The sequence below is a fragment of the Magnolia sinica genome, chromosome 13 (genome assembly GCF_029962835.1).
Source record: "Magnolia sinica isolate HGM2019 chromosome 13, MsV1, whole genome shotgun sequence".
Classification (NCBI taxonomy): domain Eukaryota; kingdom Viridiplantae; phylum Streptophyta; class Magnoliopsida; order Magnoliales; family Magnoliaceae; genus Magnolia; species Magnolia sinica.
The window spans coordinates 14,734,117-14,758,098 of NC_080585.1; the positions used below are offsets into that span (position 1 = coordinate 14,734,117).

Consider the following 23,982-nt stretch of genomic DNA (forward strand, 5'->3'; position numbering starts at 1 on the left):
AGGCCCACATAATAAGAAATTGGATGCAAGATCCAAACGTACCAACCCAATACACAAAATAATACGTAGCCATCCAACGAATCAAAACCAAACGAAAATGGAAAAAGAAAAGAATAGGAAGAAAAAGATCGACCTTTGAGCCAAACACTACCTAAAAGGAAGCTATGTGGTAGTGGTGACAACCAGCTTTTTGAACGCCCTGGAAATGTCTGTCCATGCTTTGGTGGCACTAAAGCAATCTACACCATTAAAAAAAAGCTTGAGGAATTCTTTGTTACTCTAGTGGAGTATTTAAGTCCACAAAACAGTGCACAGATGTCATACATGTGTTTCAATCCAGACTGTCCAAATCGTGGGGCGTTTTGTAACGATGTCATAATCCAAAATATCACACTGGATGGATGATCATAAATATCCAATTGTTGGCCATCAAATGGACGGTTAAAATGGGAATAAACCCAACTGCCCTAGTTCAACAAATAAATTTCCACTAATCAGACGTTGAGGCTGTCCAATCATTATGATTTTGGGACTGTCTCATCTATAGTGGGCTCACACAGTTCGGATAGTTTGAATTGATGTATGGGTAATCCAAATCTACATTGCCACCGATGTGTAGGAGTATTGACACCCATGCTCTGCCAGAGTATGTATGCTTTTGTTAGAAAGGAGCATGTGCTAGCCCACATGCAGGTGCGTAAGATAGCTTCAAGGAAACAGTCCAGTCTGTACCGTATACATGCATATATGCTTATGGGGGTGTTATTTGATGCTCTGGCCCTCTGTCATGGTTATACTTAGGGTACCTGTGGCATAAATTAACTATATTAAACCGCCCAAATTGTGGGATCTACCACGGGAAGATCATCTTCTCAAAATCAGATCTAATGAATGATCCTAAACTCTGATTAGTGGATATTTTTTATTATATATATTTGGACCATGTCAACCGTCCAATAAATATCCCTTAATCTTCCATTTAAAACATCACATCAGTGTAACTTTTCGTATGTGATCCATCTCACCTAGGGGCCACAATTTGGACGGTATAATTTGGATTTGCTTGTAAGCCCCTTATACGATTTCCTAGTGCCTGTGTATCAACCACAACACTCTACCAGAGTATCAAAGTTTTTCTTCTAAGCTTATATAAATAGCTGAATGCCCTGCAATGTCGAACTAAGGTTTCAAGTCCCGCATGCGTTTTATTCCATCTTGGTTGTTTTCTTTGGTTTGTTTTTGCTGCAATTCCAGCTACCATAATGGGAAAAATGAGTCCTTGGAAGAAAGGGAATGAGTCTGAGAAAGGAGAGATGGGGAGGAAAGAGAAGAAATCAATGGCTCTGATATTCAGATATGCTGATTGGCTTGATGTTTTGCTGATGTTATTGGGTACTGTAGGAGCAATTGGAGATGGGTTGTCCACCAACTGTCTGTTGCTCTTTGCAAGCAGGATAATGAATAGCTTGGGGTATGGTAACACCACAGGAAATCATGAAAAATTCATGGATGAGGTTGAAAAGGTTAGAAATGCAAGACCCACTGTCCTTTTTTCTTTTTTCTTTTTAGTTGGCATTTGATTCGATCGATATCTTTTAGTCTGGTTTTTTCTCTTTGGTGTGTGATTTGCACTATTCACTGTATGGTGGCATTTCATGCACCGTAAATGCATCATACACATATGCTGATCCAGCCTTTCCAAATCACTGGCGCAGCTGATTATGGAAGACAGCCCAAAAATCACACTGATGGGATGATTTTAATCACCTACAGCTGAGTTTGAATCACTGATCATTTTCTATTTAACCGGCCCATTTAACGGCTACTAGACGGACAGTGAGGATCATCCAACTCGGTGTGATTTCCTGGCTACACTCCATCAATATTGGAAGAGATGGTTCGGACAGTCTGGATGGTCTGGATTGCAACTCATGTATCCACCTCGCATCGAATGAGTTGCCATCATTTAGCAAGTGATGACAAACGCACACCATGGTGTTTTCCCTACCCAGGGAGAATCTGTTAAAACTAGTTGTCAGTTCTCTCCTTTTTCCTCCTTGCTTTTAAAAAGTTATTGGTATCTTAGAGCAACAAAATAGTTAAGGCTGCGTTTGGATGCATCATTGGATTGTATTGCAATTACTTTTGTAAGTATTCACAGTGAAAATCTAGGTTTCAAACAATTGAGAGCTACTTCAGCATGAATGCTAAGGTAATTACAATCTGGTCATTCCCACAATATTCAATAGCGATGATTGCAATTCGATTGAAAAGTACATCCCAACGATGCCTAAAGAAACTTTTCTCATTATTTGCAGAACTAACATATTCTTTTGTGTTTTCTTTTTCTTTGGATTTATGTAGTGTGCTCTTTATTTTGTGTACTTGGGATTGGCAGTCTTGGTGGTGGCTTTTATGGGTAATTTCCAAAATTCAAAATTTCCCATTTTTTATATCATCTGAACATAAATGAAATGGAAATTTGAGAAGGGGTGTCTTTTTTTTTTTTTTTTTTTGAAATGTACTGATTTGAATGAATCATGTATACAGAAGGGTATTGTTGGAGTAGAACCAGTGAAAGGCAGGTACTGAGGATTCGCTACAAATATCTGGAAGCTGTTCTTAGACAGGAAGTTGGGTTCTTTGATTCCCAAGAAGCAACCACTTCTGAGATTATCCACAGCATATCCAAAGACACTTCACTTATACAAGAGCTTCTTAGTGAGAAGGTACTCATGTGAATTGCATCCATGTCCCATGTCATAATGACCATGAGAGAAGGAAATCCTTCTTCTTATTTTTAATTATCATCATCATCATCATATTAACTGGCTTGAAAAAGGTAATGTTCAAAATCATGGTATTTGACAGGTTGGTAGAGTAACTGTCACAGTACATGTGGGATACATATATTATGTTTATGCTCGATGTAGAAGTCTAGACCATCTAAACAATAACAATGTAGAGAACAAGATTTAGAAAATCACAATTTCAGTTAATTGGTGGCTCTAGTGAATTAACAATGAAGTAATATCATCGCGATAATTGCCTTAGGGGGCTAAATACCTGGGTAAGCAATGGATCATTGGTCATGATGTTTCCTATTCGAAACAAATAAATTTCACCAATGTTGCTAGGTCAGAAATTCGGTTGCATCGCTAGATTAACAACTTGTTTGAGATTGTAGTAGTCATAGAAGATTTTTAAAATAAAATGTACTAGATGAAGACTTTCATGAGATTTGTCAAAGCTGATACTTTTAATTCGGTTTGTCAACAGCTCATAATTGATCCGAGCAAACTGTTGGAGCCACAGAAAATACATGTGATGTAGGGCGAGTGCAAGGCCCTAGTATGGAGATTTGAAAGGATGCTGGTGATGAATCACGCTGACCTGATAATGAGTTAACAATAAACTCATGGAAAAAAAGAATAAAATTTAAACTAATGAAAAAAAGACAAGAAAATTTAAACTAACGAAACAAAAAAGAAAATTTGGTAAAGTGTAACAATAACACTTAATAAAGAGAAGTTCTTCCATATAGGAATTCAAGAGAAGATTCTGTTGTCCAAAGGGGGAAGACCTTAACTGCTAAACAACAAATGGAGGGGGAAGACCTTAACTGCTAAACAACAAATGGATAACTTTAATTTCAATGATTTCTTCAAGGTGTGCACACACACACATGCATTCTTTGAACCCTAATGCTATAAGATATGCCTTAATCACATAAATATGATGTCCATCATTTCGAAATTGCTAGGTAGGCCATTATTTAATATAGCCAGCCATTGAGCTTTTTTCGGCCAGTTCATTACATCCTCCCAATTAACATCCACCTTGTCTTGAAGGTTGGAATGAAGAAATTTTCTGAGTATTATGAGTGCTGGTTTTGGTTGTCACTTCCTCATCGGAGTCGGACTTTTTTTGCTTCATTAATGGAGAAGAATTGTTGTGTTTTACAAAGATGCTAGGAGCAAACTAGTCAATGCAAAAATAAAAAATAAAAAATGCAATTATAATAGAGCCCATCCTCGCTCATTTCTTTCATTTCCATCACATAATTTCTTGAAGGGAGGATAGTTGGTCATTGATTAGAGGTGTTCCCAGCTAGAGATCTGCTTGTCCCTTGCCCATTCTTGTCTTGCTTGTTTGAAGTTGTGAGCTTCTTGTTGTGGATGCGAGCCAATAAGACAACCTCCTCCAAGTTAGTGTCAAGATGACGATGGCTACCAGGCAAAGATAACTGATGGAATGATTCAATTCAATTGTAGTACACCAATAGGGCCATATATACAAGATGTTCACATTGCGATAACAAAATAATTAAATTCCTAAACAAGAGATTCTACACCTAAGGCTATAGCTATTTGAATATCATTTATTTATTTCAAGATCATCTCTACAGCTAGTTGGCTTGTGGCTCTTGGGAACCCATCAAATCTTGTCCTTGGGGTTGCTAATATAGCAATTTATCAAGAATGTCTTTGGCAATTTTAGAGTATGATTCGATTACTGCTCAAACTCAGTACAGCAGTAACAAAGAGAGGAGTTTTGTTGCAACTTTAACTAAGTCTTCAGCAAAATCTTCATATTCAATCGAACCAAACTGAACCGTAATCATTTTAGGTCGTTCCCATCAAACGTTGAAAATTTCAAGTGCCCCTAGGGTTCTTGAATCATCACATGGGAATTGGTAGAATATCCATGACCTTACCACGTGTTTCATGCACATCTTGTAGCATCTTAGGCTCTTGTTCTATTCTTTGTTTTTTGGGCAGGATGTTTTAGCTATGTTACTAGATGCAACAACTTCACTTACCAAAGAGAGTTTTATTGGTTTTTTCAACTAGGAATCTAAGAGAAGATTGTCCCCACTTCAAGGGGGGAGACCTCCTTAATTGCTAAATATCAAATGGAGAAGAAAATAGAACTTATTCATTGATTTCTTCAAGGAGAGTACATCAATACATAGGCATTCTTCATACAAGTCTCCCAATAAGCAATCTACCATCCACCTCTTAATTACGAAAAATAAAAGATATTAATATGCTAAACAAAGAAAAGAACAACAACATATGCTAAAAATGTGAGGGTGAGTTTAGGAACACGTTGATAAGCTACTTATTTGACCAACAACAACAAATCAATCACTTATGTGACAAAAGTTAGTTCAGTAAAATGCCATTTAAAAGTCGTTGAACAGTTTAAAATAATTTATGGCCTTAAGCAAAAATCTTGCTTTTTTACTTTTGCTAAAGAGAGAGAAAGAGGAGAAAGACCAAGAGAGGGATTGAAGGTGGGCTCCACATGATAGACAACCAACATCAAAGTGTGCTCCACACGATGGACGATCCATGTCAAAGGTGGCCCCGCATAATGGATGACCCACATGATGGACTGTCCACATAAAAGGCAGGCTCCACATGATGGGTGGTATACGTTGAAGGTGGACCGCACATGATGGGTGGTAGACATTGAAGGTGGAACCCACATGATGGACAATTAAAATCGATGGTGGGCCCCACATGATGGATGACCTACATCGAAGTGGTGCCACATAATGGACGGTTTGCATCAAAGGTTAGCCCCTAATTATGATGATTGGCCCACATCTAAGGTGGGCCCCACATGATGGATGGTCCATATTAAAGGTGAGCCCCACATGATGGATGATCCACATCCAATGTTTGACATGATGGATAATCCACGTCCAAGGTGGGCCTTGCGTGATGGATAGCCCACATCGAATGTGGGCCTCAGAAGGTGGATGGTCGACATTGAAGGTAGGCCCCATATGATGGATGGTTCACATTGAAAATAGGGCCAAGGTGGGCCCTATATAATGAAGGATCTACATTAAAGGTTGGCCATACATGATGGATGACGGTGTATATTAAAAGTGGATCCCACATGATGGATGGCCTCACATCAAAGGTGGGTCTGGATGATGGATGATCTACATCAAAATTGATGTTGCAAAAATGATTTATATATTGTAATTTATGGATTCTTTTTAGAATTAAGTATGTTGTTTACCAAACATACTTATGCATTGAAAAAGTAGAAACTAAGAACAGACACTTAAGGCATAAGTAAATGAAGCAAAATGGGGTAGCTCTACTCAACAGACCAGGTTCATCAATTTGGCATCCGAACTCCCTCTCTTCGCCAAAGGGGAGCTGGTCCTAGATAGGACAGGATTAGGGACGGTCCGAATCTCCTAACTTTTTCCTGTTTTTTTCTCTATTATATGATAGGAGGGCCTTTAGGATGGACCTCCTGAATGTGAATTCCTGTACAGCAGGGGGTCTTAGGCTATTTTTTGCCTTAGCCCCCACTCAGTGTTTTTTGTAAGCCCATTTCTCCTTGTCAACGAAAAAAAAATAAAAAATTAAATGAAGCAAAATGAGCTATGATCAAAACATGCCTTAAATAAAATAACATTGTCTGTATTCCTATGATATATTCCCTAATGACATAAATATGATATGTTAATACGTGGCATTTTCACATCGGGCTCGAGTGGGTGGCCTATGGAATGCAGGGGCACATTCAGGGTGGGCTCCACCATATGCTCTATTATAAGGTAAATACACTTTTTTTTTTTTTTTTTTTCATTTGGATTTTTGTATATTATTATTGTGTGGGGATGACGGAAATGTTCACTGGCTTAGTTAGAAACCGACCTGAGCTGGCTTGATTTTTCGTGTTAGGCTGTATAGTTTCATACGATAGGTAGCCCGTGGTTGGGCGATCAGGCTGTCCAATGTTTTCCCCTGTTGTACAGCCCTTTCGTCAATAATAATTTTTTCTTCTTCTTAAAAAAAAGGGCAAGCAACCCGTTGAGATGGATCCCCATTGATTCAATGTTTTGGTGCCATTTTCTAAAGAGAAAACAGTTTCAAGAAGGGTTGGCATTGTGATTGGAAATGAATATATGATGATATGGTCCAAGGACAACTGCATGATCCTCATCAAGTGCGATCTACCTTCTAGTGCACAAGACATAAGAGTTTATGTGAATAAATCTTTGGTTTATTATTTAATAACAACCAAACATATAGAAAAATCTAGGTCTATCCAAGATTTGAATATCTCAAAGATAGAATCTACCCAAGATTTGGAATCTCAAAAATAGCAACAAAAAATCACCCGATGTAATATAATCTCATACCATTAGTCCTATCTAGCTAGGATTTTATTTTATTCTTTAGTCCTATCAGTTTAGCCCCCTTTTGAAGGACCGTCCTGAAGGTTTGATCTCCTTTAGGTCCCTCTTCCTCCTTAACCTCCTCTTCAGCATCTCCATCTGGTAGGGATAATTTTTGAAACTTCTAGCAATGGCTTGCGATGAACTTTTAATCACAATTGTAACACAATCCCTTTTCTTTGCATGCCAGTATCTCCGCTCATGACAATTTTTTAAGGAGTGGGTCCTACTTTGGGTATCAGTAGAGTAGTGTTAGGTGTAGATTGTCTCTCTTTGATACAATGAAGCTGTTGGTGTTTTCTTCCTGCATGTGCTCTAGCTCGATTGTGGCTATCAAAGTAGTGGGGCTCGATTATTCGAACATTGTCCCCGATCTCTTTACCTTTAACCCTCCGTTGAAGCAATCCACAAGCACCTTTTCCATCCATCCTTCAACTTGATTTGCAAGCCTATCGAAATTAGTTTGGTAGTCATGAATGGTTCCCTTCTATTGTAATTTTGAGAATGTGGCATCAAAATCTTTGTTTCAATTCATTTGAAATGGATGCACAAAACCTTTACGAAATTGTCCAATGACACGGTTGCTTGTGTTTTTCAATTGGAAGGACATTAATAGAGACTTTTGATCCTTCAGTAGTTTTGAAACTTAAAATTTGTTTAGCACGATAAACCCAACTAGTCAGATCTTCACCACTAAATTTTGAAAAGTTGAGATGTATGTACTTTGCTTGGATGGGTACCACGCTCTCTATTGGGCCTACCATTAGATCCACCTGCTTTGTTCCTTGCATTTTGATCATCAATCTAATCATCCTTGTTCACTAAAGATTCCAACTACTTGTATTGAAGTGGCTGACAAGGTCTCTTTGATCTCCCATAATAATTCAGAATGTTGTTGCACTTGTTCTTTCAACTTTTTAGCAGTTTCTTTCATCAACTCCATCTATTGAGCCTGAGCGGCTTATTTGGACATTCCCAGTATTAATGCTATGATATTAGTTGATATGATCCTTGCTCCAAAAGTAGGACGAGTGCTTGATCCTTTTAAAGGGGGCACAAGACACTAAATGGTTTATGAGAATCAATCTTTGCTTTATTATTTAATAGCAATTAAATATATAGAAAAACTTAGGATCTACCCATAATTTAGATATCTCAATGATATGATCTTTTCATGATTTGGATATAATAAAAAAAATAGCAACAAAATATCATCAATCTAATCTAATCCACCTGTCCCATTTATCCTTATTAGTTGTGATTTTATTTTATTCTTTATTCGTTTCGTATTATTATTTTATTTTACGCACGGATCCTATCGTATGAATTATGTAATTCAAGAAGATGGTTTCTTTAGTGACCGCTAGGGAATTTTCAAGTAATTTTTAGATGGAATTTACGTGATATTTTTTAGGATTTAGAAGTTAAGGTTTGATAAAGAAAAGGGGGGGAAAACATGAGGAATGAGAGAAAAGGAAAAGAGAGGGAAAGGGAGAAACATGAGAAGGGGATCTTTCTTTTGTATTTCATTACAAATATGTTTTCTCGAAAAATGAAACAACCGTTCAATTAAAAAAAAGAAAGAAAAGAAGATAAGACTTTTCAATATATATATATATATACACACACACACACACACACACACACACACACACACACACACACACACTTTGAGCTCATTAAAGACTGTGTTATTAGTCTTCGTTCTCGAAAGGGTGGGGTCATAACAATGATGTCACTAAAGGAGTATTGGACCCATTCATTTGTTGATTGCTTGACGCTGACTTGAATTGTAGCCATTCATCCATCCTGGCGTGTAATGTATACCACTTTTAGTAATATAGAGTACAAGTCTTCAAAGAAAAAAAAAAAAGGAAAAAAAAAGTTTTTATAATTGTCCCTTTTTGTTGCTTGTGTCATGCAACAAGCAATAAGAAACATAGTTATAAAATTAAATTTTTTTTTTTTTAAAAAAAAAAGATGAAAAAGTATTTATTTCACAGTTTTTTTTTTTCAAAAAAATTGCTATGTTCATTCCAAAACTTCCTGTACAACAGGGAACCCCTTTACATAAAACAGGAGACCCAACAAGAAAAATGGCAAAATACTTACAGGAAAAAATCCACAGAATCACACCAATTTAATAGATCCCAAGCCAACTCTATCTAGAAAAATGAAACCACCCACCTGACGAGGAAGCTCTGCAAGATTGTCAAAAAAAAAAAAAAAACAGTAGACTGAGAAGCACTTCCTAGACGAGCCATAAAATTTGCTGGATAGTTTCCTTCCCTAAGGACGTGCACAACTCTGGTTGTACCTTTCCTTCTCAAATGATTGATTTTAGTCAACCAAGTTTGCCATTTCCAACCTGATTGTGCGTCACCATTGATCAGGTCTACAACCGGGTCATTGGTTAAGAGATGCTAACGCCTCTTGTATGGGTGGGTATGTGGAAATCAATTGTAGGGTTTTATATTTGTGTTGGAAGCATATGGCCTTGTGGTTGGCAAGGCAGAATCGGAGGTGTGCAAAAGAGAAAAATAATGATTATTTCTATTATTAATGTTTGAAAAATGGGTTTGACTCTTAGGGGTTGTGTTTGTTTCGCAAGAGAAAATTGTATATTCCAGATTCAGTGCTAGTTTCTAGGTCTAATGCTAAATTCTTGTGAATCACATTTCTGAATAAAGAGAGAAATCATTTGTGGAATCTATGATTTTCTTTACAAACCAAATAATAGAAAATGTTAAATCAAGGAAAAAACCTTAAATAAATCCTTTAAGGCTGTAGTAGTTTATTTCTTTTGTCCTTGAAATTTTTGCAAGATTTTTTTTAAAAAGCTGGATGAGAGTTAGGTAAAGGCCTTTCCAATACAGATGTAGGCGATCCTTTTATCATCAATGCATAGTAGGTGGTGTGCTCCGACCTTCGGCTAAGAAAAGGGAAAACATTTTCTTTTTCCCTGGATTCCACTTATCTAAACAAGGCTAGAATCGATAGCATGTATGGTAACAGGAATTTCAAGCACACCAAAGTGCCTTGTCATCGTGATTTCACTTACAGTTTTATAATTTCATGATTAGAGATCTGAGTATGCAATCATGTTGTCTCAATAATAAAAGATCGTAAAGTAATGAAAAAGTGTTATTTTTGTTTTGAATTCTATGTTATATTGCTGCAAAAGGCTCTATGATTGAAGGCCAGAGGGTGCCCCTTTTGAAGTTTGCTGGGAGGTCTCTTTTGTGAGCGAAATTTTGTATTATTTTTTTTTTTTTTTTTTTTTTTTTTTTTTTTTTCAGGTTTGACAAGAGGTATTTTTATCTTTTCCTAATTTAGGGTTAGGGAACGCGTATATAAGTTATGGTTGCAAATTCTTGATTTGAGTGAGAGAGGTCTTGTACTATATAATCATCATTATAGTGAAATCTTCTTGATTGTGTTCACCCATAGACGTAGTCATTCTCACGATGAACCATGTAATTTATTGTGTTGTTTCTTGCTGTAATTCTCACTTCACGTTTCTATCCATTTTTTTCACAACAAACAAAAGAGAAGGGAAAGCAGTGAAAATGGTACAAACAGGGGTCTATAGGAGAGAATGAAGGGGTCAATGAGAATGTAAATGTAGTTGGATATGCTCCTGTACATATGAATAGTCTGATTTGATCTCTTCGCGGCTCCTTATTCAATAATTCATTCCTTATGCCAAGTAATCATACTACATCTGAACGACTAGAAGAAGAGACTTGACCCACAAGTAGACAATAACCCTTGATAACCCAACCAAATCTTCTAATCTAGTACTTGCTGAAAATGAAGTCAATATAAATGAAAGAGATAGAGAGAGGGTGAGCATCATTTCCCTCCCCTAAAGAAAACTCTTGTCATTTTAAGCTCATATTAGAACCTTATTCCTACATTGGATCATCTTGAGGATCACCATCAAATACTCCAATAATCATGGCTAACTGTGCCTTACATTGGATCATCTTGAGGATCACCATCAAATACTCCAATTATAGCATAAGCCCCTTTTTCTCCATTCTGTTATTTCAGCCAGTGTGAGTCTTTTGATTGGGGGCAAGCCCTGACTGTTTGCTCCATCCACTAGAGCCATGGAATCACATTCCCTGTTAAATGAATCAAGGCTAGTCGATTCCATTTGGTTGTCAGGAATCTAAATGGTTTTCTGAATTACTCTGCCCTAAAAATCCATCCTGCAGGATCATCTCCTTCAAGTTTCAAAATTGGGTCCGGACATCCGAGCGTGGATTTTTGTTCCTGGTGGGTTTTCATTATCTAGCTTCACACCTTCAGATTTGGAATCTAATTTCAAGGCAGCCATTATCTTTCACTGTGTTCTGTTCATCTCGAGTTGTTCAAAGATTTGTGCTAGAGCTTCATTGTGTTGATCAAACTGCTCTTATAGTTTCTTCCACCCCATTCTTTCTTAGCTCGCGGTCAGCATAATCTGTGTAGATCCTTGCTATTATACCAAAAGATTTGTGCTTTCAAATTTAAATTTCGTTCCTTATACAAATAGTCATAGAACATCTTAGGAGAAGATACTTGACCCACAAGCAGACAATAACGTTAGACAACCCAACCAAATTCCCTGTTCTAATTCTTGCTGCAAATGAAAATAATATAATGGAAAGACATACACATTCTTAAGTAGGATGATAGAGTGTGTATCGTAGTGAATGGTTGATTCCCCAATGAAAATAAAGATTGCAAGTGGGGTGAAGAAAATATTTTCTTATTATTGAGTTTTCTGTGAACAAAATGGACATTTGGTCACATTGTGTTTATAGAGGAGCTGTTTGAGATGCATCCCCCATCAATTTGATGTGTTGGTGGCATTTTCTAAGGAGAAAAAGGGTTTGATGATGGGTGGTGTGGTGAGTTGAAAAAAAATCAAGGCACGAGGAGAAAAGGTGATTATAAATGAACACTGAGGGTGCTTTGGACAGATTTTGGATAGGATTTGGAAGTATTTAGAAGCTAGGGTTTGAGAAAGTGATATGATCCCAATGGTTTAATAGCCTAACTTGACATGTTCCATTAATTTGGACTTTGGTGCATTGGTTAGGTTCTTAACAATTGGCATCAGAGCTAATACCAAGTCTTGTTTTTGAGTTATGGAAGGGACAACCTATGGAAAGGACAATCTAAACAAGAGTGAAAGATGCCATGACATGGGGAGGGCTACCTAGACAACTAGGGGATAGCAACCATGAGTGGAAAGGGTTACTTGAAAAAAGAAGCCAGAGTAAGTGTGGCCATAGAGTGGGTTATTACATACATCATCTGCAGAATGTGGTGGAATGTTACGATTCTAATGGATCAATAGCCTAACTTGTGTTCTACCAGTCTAGTGGCTTTTGGCATAATGGTTAGGTTAATAGAAAAAAAGAAAAAGGGAAAGAAAAAGAAAGAAAGAAAGAAAGGTGGGAAATGGAGAAGGAGAGGGTTATTCCTTTTTTTTTTTTTTTTTTTTTTATAAAAATAATAAATAAATAAGAAAATGCGTACTTGCAATCTTTCCTATTAAGATTCTCGTGTGGCACTAGCACCCAGATTATACTATTTGAACTCTAAAAAATAGAACTTGCCCATAAACAAAATTCATCAATGATAAAACACTATGACTTAGCGCGTTCCACAGGGTCCAATCTAACACTAGATGTGCTTCACAAATCCCTCACTAAGGGCTAGGATTCACTGAATAACACTCGCTGCTAATCGCATATAAAGGGACTTGCTAGGTTTCCACTTTTGGCCCAATTGCAGTTTCTTCATAACAAAGCCCTAATATGATTCTTAGGGCGTAATTCTCCACATGCAGGCTTCTCCCAGCTATTTCGGGTCGGCCTTATAAATCCCATTTCCCTAACCAGAGGTTCAAAACAGAAATTCTCATAATTGCATGGCAAAAGTTTGAAGATCACCTGTCCACTCGACATTAGCTCTCCTTTCCTCGGATTTTGGACTGGTTTGCACATTGCTACATATAATCTTTTATCTCTTTTCTTATTTTATTTTGGGTGCATTTGGTTGTTCCAAATATCATGAAATTTCATTATTAGTGCAAAACGACATGCTATTTCATGAAATTTGCTGCAACCAAACACACCCTTAAAGTGGAGGCATATTTTCATCTTCTCACATATGGGGATTACACCAGTCATGTTTCATAAACAGTGTTCCAGATTTACGGCTTCCACTAACTACATGATCTTGAGTACAATCTACAAAAATAGGCATTTAGGTCACACACGTACGTATGCAGTGACATACCCAAATAATCACCATCAATATCCTAACATTGCTATCTTTTTGGTTCTTTTATTTACAGGTGCCTCTCTTTTTAATGCATTCAACAGTATTCTTCTCAGGACTAGCATTCTCCTCTTACTTCTCATGGAGACTATCTTTGGTAGCATTTCCATTGCTGGCTTTACTGATAATACCTGGTCTAATCTATGGGAAATACCTACTCTATCTTTCCAAGAAGTCCCGCCAAGAATACAGCAAGGCAAACACTATAGTAGAGCAAGCACTAAGCTCAATCAAGACCGTCTATTCATTCACTGCAGAGAAGAGTATTGTAGAGAGATATTCAGCCATATTGGATAGAACTGTCAAGCTGGGCCTCAAGCAAGGTCTTGCAAAAGGGCTGGCAGTTGGAAGTACTGGGCTTTCTTTTGCAATATGGGCTTTTCTGGCTTGGTATGGGAGTAGACTGGTCATGTATAAAGGAGAGAGTGGTGGGAGGATTTATGCGGCTGGGATTTCCTTCATCTTGGGTGGCCTGTAAGTATTTTAATTTTATTTTTTTGCGCATGTTCTTTTATTTTTATATCTTTTTTTTGGAGATAGGGCCGGCGTTATGATGGTTGCGGGGTCATCAGTTTTTTTTTTTTTTTTCAAAACATATGCATCTATATTTATGTCTTTGTGTACGTGTGTTGCATTTTCCACACGTTTGAGTATGTCTGTCTCATGCATGCATGGGTGCATGTACACACACGTCATTCCCAGATTTCTTTGTTTCAAAGGAGAGCCGTTGAAGGGTTTTTTCTTTTTTCTTTTTTAAATGTAAGTGGACAACTATTATAACATGGTTTACTAATCTCACACGCACCTATCAACATGGACGCTACACGCAAACGCACGTGTCAGTGTGTACAGCGTGCGTAAAATCCAAGCTGCTTATCAGGCGCTACAGCCACCCCGTGCATATGACCTGGTCCAAAACTTCTCCTGGTCACTCATCAGAAAACTGGCCGGTAAAGGAAATATAGCCAACGATCCATATCCAAAGTACGATCAGGGACTGGCTAATGAATAGACAAGCCTGTTTCCGGGAGAGGATATCTACACGGTGGGGCCCCTTTGATGAACAGATTAGATGTCAATCAGACACATGCTTATCAAGTCCGCACGTGGGCGGCACTTGTGTTTTCATGCGCTGCCCCAATTAAAATTTTCATCATCTCATGTAGATTTATTTTTTTAAAAGGCAGGGATGACGCTGGCATGCTGACGAATGTGGTCCACCCATTGCATGTAGACCACCCAACTAAAGAGAACCTTTTTGCGCGGCTTGCTTAGTGGTGGGCCTGATGGCTCTTCTAAAAAGCGCACCCAACTTACGCATGCATCCACCCATTGTATGCAAAATCGCTTCTCACGGTACACTTGGCAAACTTATCTGTTGATCAGGACCGTTGATCTAGCGGACTGCCGTGTAAATGGCTATAGTCCAAAAGTTATAGTGATTGGACAACTTTGACTGTTCATTTTTATAGTTGAATGTTGACTGTTAATCCAACCCTTTGTTTTTCTGTCCTCGATCATTCCTTTCCTAAAAGTTTATGGGACATGGCCTATCCACTTTGTAGCCCTTCAGAAAAACATTCCTGATCAACACGTTTGCCACGTGTGCCGTGAGGAGAACACTGCATGTTAACATTTTCCTCGTCCACTATGAATGCCAATGACCTTTTAAAAGTGATCCGGACCGTCTCTCTCTTTCTCTCTTTTCAGAAAGGTGGGCCACACCAGTAACTTTGCTAGTCGTGCATATAAAACTGTAATTTTTCCCACGTGTACACAACATTAAAAAAATAATAAATAATAATAAATAATAATTTTTAAAAAAAAAAAAAAAAAAAAAACATAAAGATTTTGAAAATAAAATATATAAAACCAAGATATCAGCACCTCCACCGAAGACACTGATACACCCACAGCAACCTTGATTTTCCATAAGCACCCCACCAATCATAGCAGTGATCCTCGCCCAAAAAACGATGATCCAGACGGTCCGATTAAATCCAAGATTGACAATTTCAAATGATGTATTCGTGTTAGATACTTACATGGTACGAATCTGCGAATGTGTCTGCATGAGTTTTTGTTCACGTACGTTTGTGCATGTGCATGGTGTGCGTGTCCGTAGTGTGCATTTGTACGCACGAACGTATAAAGACCGTCCACTTACAATGCAATGCTTAAGTGCGAACTTCACTCCAATGGGGTGTACATGTGCCAATTTCAATGGTGGCCCACCATGAAGATCGCCTGGGGCAAAAATTAATCCAGCCCACTCATCATACGGGCTACACATGTTCGTTGAAGCAGGCAGTGGCAACTCCAATTTAAACCGTCCATATATGTGATTTTCTTATTAGGCGATCTTCATATGGCAAGGCCCACCTTTTGCACGGATCAGATTTTTCACACGGTTGACACGTTGTATGAATACAGTATTGTACGTATATGGGCATGATTATATACATATATACAATTCTCCCTACAACATCGCTAGTGCATGCATTGCAGATCACTGGGAGTAGCTCTTCCTGACCTCAAGTACTTCACAGAAGCATCCATTGCAGCAACCCGAATCTTTGAAAAGATCGACCGGGTCCCCATGATCGACGGTGAAGATACCAAAGGCCTAGTCCTGGACGAGATTCGCGGCGAGCTTGAGTTCGAGCATGTCAAGTTCACATACCCATCACGACCCGATTCGATCATCTTGAAAGATTTCAATCTCACCGTGGGTGCAGGGAAGACGGTAGCATTTGTTGGGTCGAGCGGTAGCGGGAAGTCAACCGCGATCGCACTGGTGCAACGGTTCTATGATGCGGATGAAGGGGTGGTGAGAATAGACAGTGTGGATATAAAGAAGCTGCAACTTAAGTGGCTTAGAGGGAAGATGGGCCTCGTTAGCCAAGAACATGGACTTTTTGGGACGTCTATCAAGGAGAATATCATGTTCGGGAAGCCAGATGCTACCATGGATGAAGTGTTCGCAGCGGCTATGACTGCAAATGCTCACAACTTCATAAGGCAGCTTCCCGAAGGCTACGAGACTAAGGTGCGTTATCAAGGGTAATTGGAATACGTGAATTTGCTTCAGTCCCGAGACCCCATGGTGGGTAGATCAGGGCCGTTCCTCTGCTGGGCCCGACGGGTTATGGTACAAAAAATAAAATAAAATTTATCACAAAATCGTAGACAGCTGTTCAATGAACTCTTCCATTGAATGTGGAGCATTGTTTTGACCATCTAGGACAAATCATATTTGAGGACTATGGAAATAAGCATATAGAGTAGAATTAAATAAATATGAAACAAATACAAACAAAGCAATAAAGAGAACACACGATTTTACATGGAAAAACTCTTGTGAGAAAAAAAAAAAAAAAAACCACGGCATAAAATAATAAGTAATCGACTATGAAAATGTAGGGTAGTACACGAGCAAAGCTAGCTCAAAAAGCTCACTCAGCTTAGCTCAAATTAGCTTAATTTGATTTGGCTTAACGATGAATCAATGCAAGTTGAACTTCATATGATCCAACTCATTTTTAAAATAAGTAGAAGTTGAGTAAAGTAGAGCTTAACTCGACTCGACTCGAAGCTCAAACTCGGCTTGACTCAAAGTTTGAGCTGGGCTATACAAACACACATTGATGTGAACTTCTCTTTCTCTTTTAAGAAATATTTTATTAATAGAAAATATGAACAACCAATACAATTTCTGGTGGGTGTCACAAAAAAGGAATTAAAAATAAAATAAAATGGCACACCACCTATCACATGCCCAAAATCCTCTACAAGAAGAAAAGCGACTAGAGAAATGATTAGCTCAATCTGATCGCTCCCGCTCCTGCATTATCAAAGGTGATGAGCCAATGATAGGGAAGGGTAAATCCGCTGTAGATAGGTAACTCACAATCCAGCAATGATGCGGACTAATCTCTTAACTAACAAAGCTTATGTTGATTTTTCAACGGCTGAGCAGGTAGGAGAGCGGGGAGCACTTCTATCAGGAGGGCAGAAGCAAAGGATTGCAATTGCGAGGGCTATAATAAAGAACCCAGCCATTCTTCTCCTCGACGAAGCCACCAGCGCCCTTGACTCCGAGTCTGAAAAGCTGGTCCAAAATGCTCTCGACCAGGCTTCCCTCGGAAGAACTACTCTGGTATTATCTTACTTCTCAAGCACATGGATGGTTTCCTCCTTTCCTATGCATGGCACTCGTGTCAACAAGCTCACCACGATCACCATAGGTACACATTGGGACCATTGATCTGATGGCCCACCGCGTGATAGCCCAGGGCCCAAAAATCATGTTGATTGGACATCCTCTAACCATTCGTTTTGTTGTGTTTCGAGTGATAAAAGTGGACCAGTGGCTCATTTCCACATCTTGTAGTACCATACCATCTTTCCTGCTAGCATGCCACTTATGCAAGTCATCGGTACCATGGAAATGGTAGGCCCTACCATGAAGATTACCTCAATCTCATCAGGTGGGCCATACAGTTAGAATCAATAGACAACTGATAGTCTGACTCAACATACGGGTGTGGTCCACTTTTTGAGCAGATGATACTGCTTTTCAATAAGGGTGATCTTCATAGTGGGGCCTATGTTTAAACGGTACTGATGTCCTACACAAGTGTCATCTGGATAGAAAGATTGTATATCTTGCTCCAATCTGGGGTTCATTTGACTGTATGTATTCAGTACTCATTTTCTTAACCATCAACTGGCCAAACAAACATTGGACGGCTACTATTGTCCTTTCTCTTTAGTCATGCTATGGTCCACCCACGTGATGCCCCATCGAATCCGCCGGGCGCCTGGCAAGTGTAGGGTGGACGTGTTTTTGTGTCTCCATGCAGACATAAGAGCACTAAAACATTCAAATCGTTGCCAGAAACCCTATCTAATCACTCATCTTACCATCTTCCTATCTTTTAATCAGGTGGTAGCGCATAAGCTTGCAACAGTAAGAAATGCAGACCAGATCGCAGTCATCAATGATGGCCGGATCATTGAAATTGGCTCCCACAACGATCTGATCCTTCGACAAAATGGCCACTATGCACGGCTAGCGAAACTACAGAGGCAATTCAGCTGTGATGATCAAGATTCCATGATGGAATCACATGCGACTTCCGTCGCAAGAAGCAGTGCGAGCAGACTGAGCATTGCCAAATCAAGCCCTGGTTCCTTCATCTCAGCATTCCCTGAAGAAAACCCAGATCCCATCTCTCATCCCCCTCCATCTTTCCGCCGCCTTCTCTCATTGAATTCACCTGAATGGAAGCAAGCTCTAATGGGTAGCTTCTCTGCGGTTGTCTTCGGTGCCATCCAACCCATTTATGCGATCACCGTCGGCGGTGTGATCGCAGCCTACTTCCTCCCAAGCCACAGCGAAGTGCGGTCCCACATCCGCAGCTATTCCTTAATCTTCTTCTCACTCTCAATCCTCTCCATCATCGTCAACCTCTCACAGCACTACAATTTTGCCTACATGGGAGAGCGCCTAACAAGAAGAATCAGACTAAGGATGCTCGAGAAGATCCTAACGTTCGAGACCGCATGGTTCGATGAAGAGCAAAACTCGAGTGGTGCACTGTGCTCTAGGCTAAGCAATGAGGCTTCAATGGTGAAATCACTTGTTGCAGATAGGGTCTCATTGCTTGTGCAAACCTCATCTGCTGTGATAATCGCAATGGTGATGGGCCTCATCGTGGCATGGAAGCTCGCTCTAGTCATGATCGCCGTCCAACCGCTAACGATCCTATGCTTCTACACTCGAAAGGTTCTACTCTCAGGCCTTTCTATAAACTTCATCAAGGCGCAGAGCCAGAGCACCCAGATTGCAGTCGAGGCCGTGTGTAATCATCGGATCGTTACATCATTTGGATGCATAGAGAAGTTGCTCCATCTTTTTGATGAGGCTCAAGAGGATGCAAGGAAGGCAGCATCGAAGAAATCATGGCTGGCAGGGATAGGCATGGGATCAGCCCAGTGCTTGACATTCATGTGTTGGGCATTGGACTTTTGGTATGGAGGGAAATTGGTCGAATCCGGCCAGATATCAGCGGGTGCCGTCTTCAAGACATTCTTCATCTTGGTGAGTACTGGGAAGGTTATAGCAGATGCTGGAAGCATGACATCCGATCTAGCCAAGGGTGCGACTGCTGTGGCGTCGGTGTTTGAGGTGCTAGATAGGCAATCCTTGATTACAGGATCTTACCAGGTATGATCTTGCTGTTTTTTTTTTCTACTCTTCTCTAATTTTGTGTGGCCCAAATGAGAATGTATTCATGACCATAGATGAATTAGCCCCAATGAAATTTGGCATGTCGCTGAATGTCACCGCTCAGATGAATTCGCTGGGACAGTGATCACGTTTGATTTGGTGTTGCACACTGTACCATCTGATCCAAATCAGATCAAACGGTTGTGATGTGGACACATCAATGTCAGTGTAGCCCACTAATGTTGCACCCTTGAAAGTAATCCTTCAAAAAAAAAAAAAAAAAAAAATGGTTGGAATTCCTCCAAACCTGCTGTGGATGTGATCTAACTAGTCAAAAGGAATGCGATTATTTTCTTTCATTTTAAAAAATATTGAGATGCTATGGTGTATGTGGTGTGCGCCACTTCCACTAGGCTACATGAATGCCTATCAAGACTGTCCATCCAGTGTAGATGGGCCATTTTGATTGGTGCCATACAAGCGAGCAGACAATAAGGCTGTAAAAGGATGTGCAATTGAATTGGGTTGCAAACATTCAGCTCAGTCAAGAGTCAATAACTAGATGGGACATCTTGGATCATCCAATTCATCTAGTATTTTGGTGGGGCCACAATATGGACGGTTTAGATTTCCATCGCCAACACTGCCAGTTTGTTTTTCATAGCAAACACTGAATACCGTCTCTCTTATTACATGTTTTTACTAGCTTTCCACATTGTACTCAAAACTTCATTTTCCAAGTTCCTCGAAGATGCTTGATTCTATAACTGAATTTTGAAATCACATTTCAAAATATGAGTAGAATTCCCGCCACTATTTTTCAGATATATTTGTGCACATGGGTTGATATATATGTAAAATTATCATCTAACGGTGGGCCGAATTCCACTTGACATATCAGGCTAGCGACAACGGGGCTGGGGGCACCAAGCTACAAAAGATATGTGGGAGGATAGAGATCAAGAAGGTGGATTTTGCATACCCAACCCGGCCACAGAGCCTAGTGCTGAATGGGTTCTGCTTGGAGGTGAAGGAGGGCACAAGTGTGGGTCTGGTGGGCCGGAGTGGGTGCGGTAAGTCGACGGTGATAGGCTTGATCCTGAGGTTCTATGATGCTGAGAAGGGAGTGGTGAAGATAGATGGGATTGATATAAGGGAATTGGATATAGGATGGTATCGGAGGCACACCGCGCTTGTTAGCCAAGAGCCGGTGATATTTTCAGGCACCATACGTGACAACATTGTATTTGGGAAGCCAGAAGCATGTGAGAATGAGGTGGTGGAAGCTGCCAGAGCTGCTAACGCGCATGACTTCATATCGTAAGTTATTTGAATTTCTGAAATGGGCCATTCTAGAGGGGGCATGGTGCGCAACACGCATCCCTTGCTTATGTGCTCTTGCACTCAAACTAGGAAATTTTAAAAGCTTGGTAATTTGCAGAATTGAGTATGAAGTTTGTCAAACAAGCTTATTGTACACAAGTTGCGAGTGGGCCCTACCACTATGCTTGTATGGGATGTAACCTATACAAAAGGTTCATCCCACCACGAAAGTGGTGCGCCCCACAAATCAGATCAATCCAGCCACCACATTTTTTTGGATGTCTTGGGTTAACTGTCCATTGCTTTCTACGGTGTGGCCCACCGGATGATGATAAAGACCTGATTTTATAACTCCCATCATAATGGTGGGGTTCAAAGTTTGGATCCTATAAAAACAACACGGTGGGCCATATCATAGAAAACAATGGATAACCACCCAAAATGCGGGCCCACGTGATGATTGCTGGTGGTCCACTGTCCTTAAAATGGCAAAATTTTCCTCGATCACCAAATAGCTCAACGGCTTGTAACATGTCCATACTGTTTTCTGATGATTGCGGGCCCATGCAGATCGCTTAAGGACGGCTATGATACGGAATGCGGTGAAAGAGGAGTGCAGTTATCTGGGGGCCAGAAACAGCGGATCGCAATCGCCAGAGCTATCATAAGGAATCCGACGGTTCTCTTGCTAGATGAAGCGACAAGTGCACTGGACGTGCAATCTGAACAAGTAGTGCAGGAAGCCCTTGATAGGATAATGGTGGGGCGAACCACCATTGTGGTGGCCCACCGTCTCAACACCATTAAGAAGCTGGATTCGATCGCATTCGTTGCAGAAGGAAGGATTATGGAGCAAGGGACCTATGCACAACTCAAGAGCAAGCGAGGGGCCTTCTTTAACCTTGCTAAACTTCAATCATGAAAGTTCATATTGTAACATAAAAATGAGTGTATTATGTGTAGTATTTTAGCTAAATAGTAACGATAGAAACCCCATATTTAATAATTCAGGTTGAGAATGGATGCTCTAAGAGGCATAAGGAAGGTTTTGAGAGACAACATGCAAGGAATATTACGAAGCCCGCGGTAGTGCACTAAAGAGAATATGGGATATGATCTATGACAACACAGGATGGGTTCTCAAGATCTTCCTTAGAAACGTCATACGTAATGCTATCACCTACGGCGAGTGTTAATGCTACAATCTGGTTGTCCCAGCTAGCCGGTTGTGTACCTACAAAACTAAGTGACAATGGGGTGCCGTTTATGGCCAGAGGCCATCCGATGCCTAAGTTAGAATAGGCATACAAGCATGCCCGCAAGATTGTCAATGGCATGGATGTTGTCTATGCCCTTAAGTGCCAGGGCTGCACCCTCTATGGTTTCCGCGGCTGATCTGTTTTGGATTATTTGGATTTGATGGTAGCGATGTAAAGATCCTTGTGGGCCATTTTTTTTTGACCCTTTGGATGTTGTTTTGAATTACTCGACTCAATTAATGAATGAAACTACTACTTTTTTATGAAAAAATAGCACCCTAATCAGTCATTAGTAGAAAGAGGGTCACTTGCGTCACACCTTGGGATGAGAAGCTAGATCAGTGCTGTTCATCAGATTAAATATTGGGGTATTTTAAAAATAAAAATAAAAATAAAAGGCTGAAAAAGAAAGTTTTGGCAAAGTGGCTTTTCTGGTTTTATCGTGCAAAAGTTTAATCCGGCATGGGATAGAGAGAGGAGTTATGAAGTGTTTATAAGACTTTTACTACTATGGCCTCTTGAAAAGTACTATATATTATGCTCTACTTCATTTGTGTATATTGTGAATAATAAAAATCAAAATCAAAGAAATTTTTAAAATGTATATGGTGAATATAAAAATTAAAACACTCATTAATAATCTAAAAAGTCTAATAACACGAAACTGAACCAGAATCCTGGCTAAAAAAGAAGTCCAAACCAAGTATAAGAACAAAACATCTGACAATCAAGACAAATCGATAATACCATTAAGAGTTCATCTTCAGTGAAAATTAATGAGCCTTCTAGTCAAATCCTCTATTCTTAGATGAATCTAAGTTTGATGATGAACTTAAGAGAAACAAACAACTTAGAATTGTTAAGGACTAGGTCTTGATTTTTATGTTTCCAAGTTCAATTAGACAATGACTCTATGACATTCGAAGAGGCTATGTCCTTTTATGATTTTATTTTCTAGAAAAAAGCACTCATTGATAAAGTAGAGCCCATCGGATCTAGTAATACATGAAAATTAGTTAACTTACCTTCTAGGAAAATTAACTTTATTTAGGTTGTAAATGGATAATGAAGAAGAAATATATGGCTGGTGGTTTGATCGATTGAATACAAGGTTATGTTAGTAGACAAAGAGTTTGAGAAAAAAAAGGTATTGATTACTTTGATACTTATTTCTTATGTAAAAAGCGGCATCAGTTCACATCTTAATTGTCATTGGATTCTATATATAACCTTCTAATTCATCATATAAATATTAAAATCACTTTTTTAAACTGTGAACTAGATGAATAAATATATATTACTCAACTTGAAGGGTTTATGAAATCAAGTAAAAAATATAAGGTGTGTAAGCTGTTATAAGATCTTTGTATGTACTTCAACGAATTCATAAGCAGTGGCATGGTAAGTTTGAATAAGTCATGATGTCCAACATATTTAAATTTAATGAATGTATATGCCTTTTTTAATTGGAAGGTGTTTGAAAATTATGAAGTTTTAGTTTATCGATACGCAAATGATATTTTGATATTTGGTACAAATCTTGAAGTCACCAATAAGGCAATAATAATAATAATAATAATAATAATAATAATAATAATAATAATAATAAT

General features: G+C 39.1%; 1 protein-coding gene across 2 annotated transcripts; it reads left to right on the forward strand.

The window, feature by feature from the left end:
• The first annotated feature begins 1,196 nt into the window (after positions 1-1,196).
• Positions 1,197-22,172, forward strand: LOC131222933 (putative ABC transporter B family member 8). Of its 2 annotated transcripts, none has more exons than XM_058218189.1 (9): positions 1,197-1,523; positions 2,365-2,419; positions 2,551-2,729; positions 13,572-14,029; positions 16,064-16,604; positions 17,535-17,714; positions 18,504-19,787; positions 20,692-21,110; positions 21,684-22,172. In XM_058218189.1, the coding sequence occupies exons 1-9, from the start codon at positions 1,263-1,265 to the stop codon at positions 22,033-22,035; spliced, it is 3,729 nt and encodes a 1,242-aa protein (XP_058074172.1). In that variant the 5' UTR covers positions 1,197-1,262; the 3' UTR covers positions 22,036-22,172. The 2 variants fall into 2 exon arrangements, with proteins under 2 accessions (XP_058074172.1, XP_058074173.1); XM_058218190.1 differs by lacking the exon at positions 1,197-1,523 and adding an exon at positions 2,062-2,212.
• Positions 22,173-23,982: the final 1,810 nt, after the last annotated feature.

Coding starts and splice junctions, on each gene's coding strand:
- LOC131222933 (XM_058218189.1), top strand. CDS start 1,263: ATGGGAAAAATGAGTCCTTGGAAGAAAGGGAATGAGTCTGAGAAAGGA. Junction 1,524..2,364: donor TCATGGATGAGGTTGAAAAG/GTTAGAAATGCA, acceptor GGATTTATGTAG/TGTGCTCTTTATTTTGTGTA. Junction 14,030..16,063: donor TCCTTCATCTTGGGTGGCCT/GTAAGTATTTTA, acceptor CATGCATTGCAG/ATCACTGGGAGTAGCTCTTC.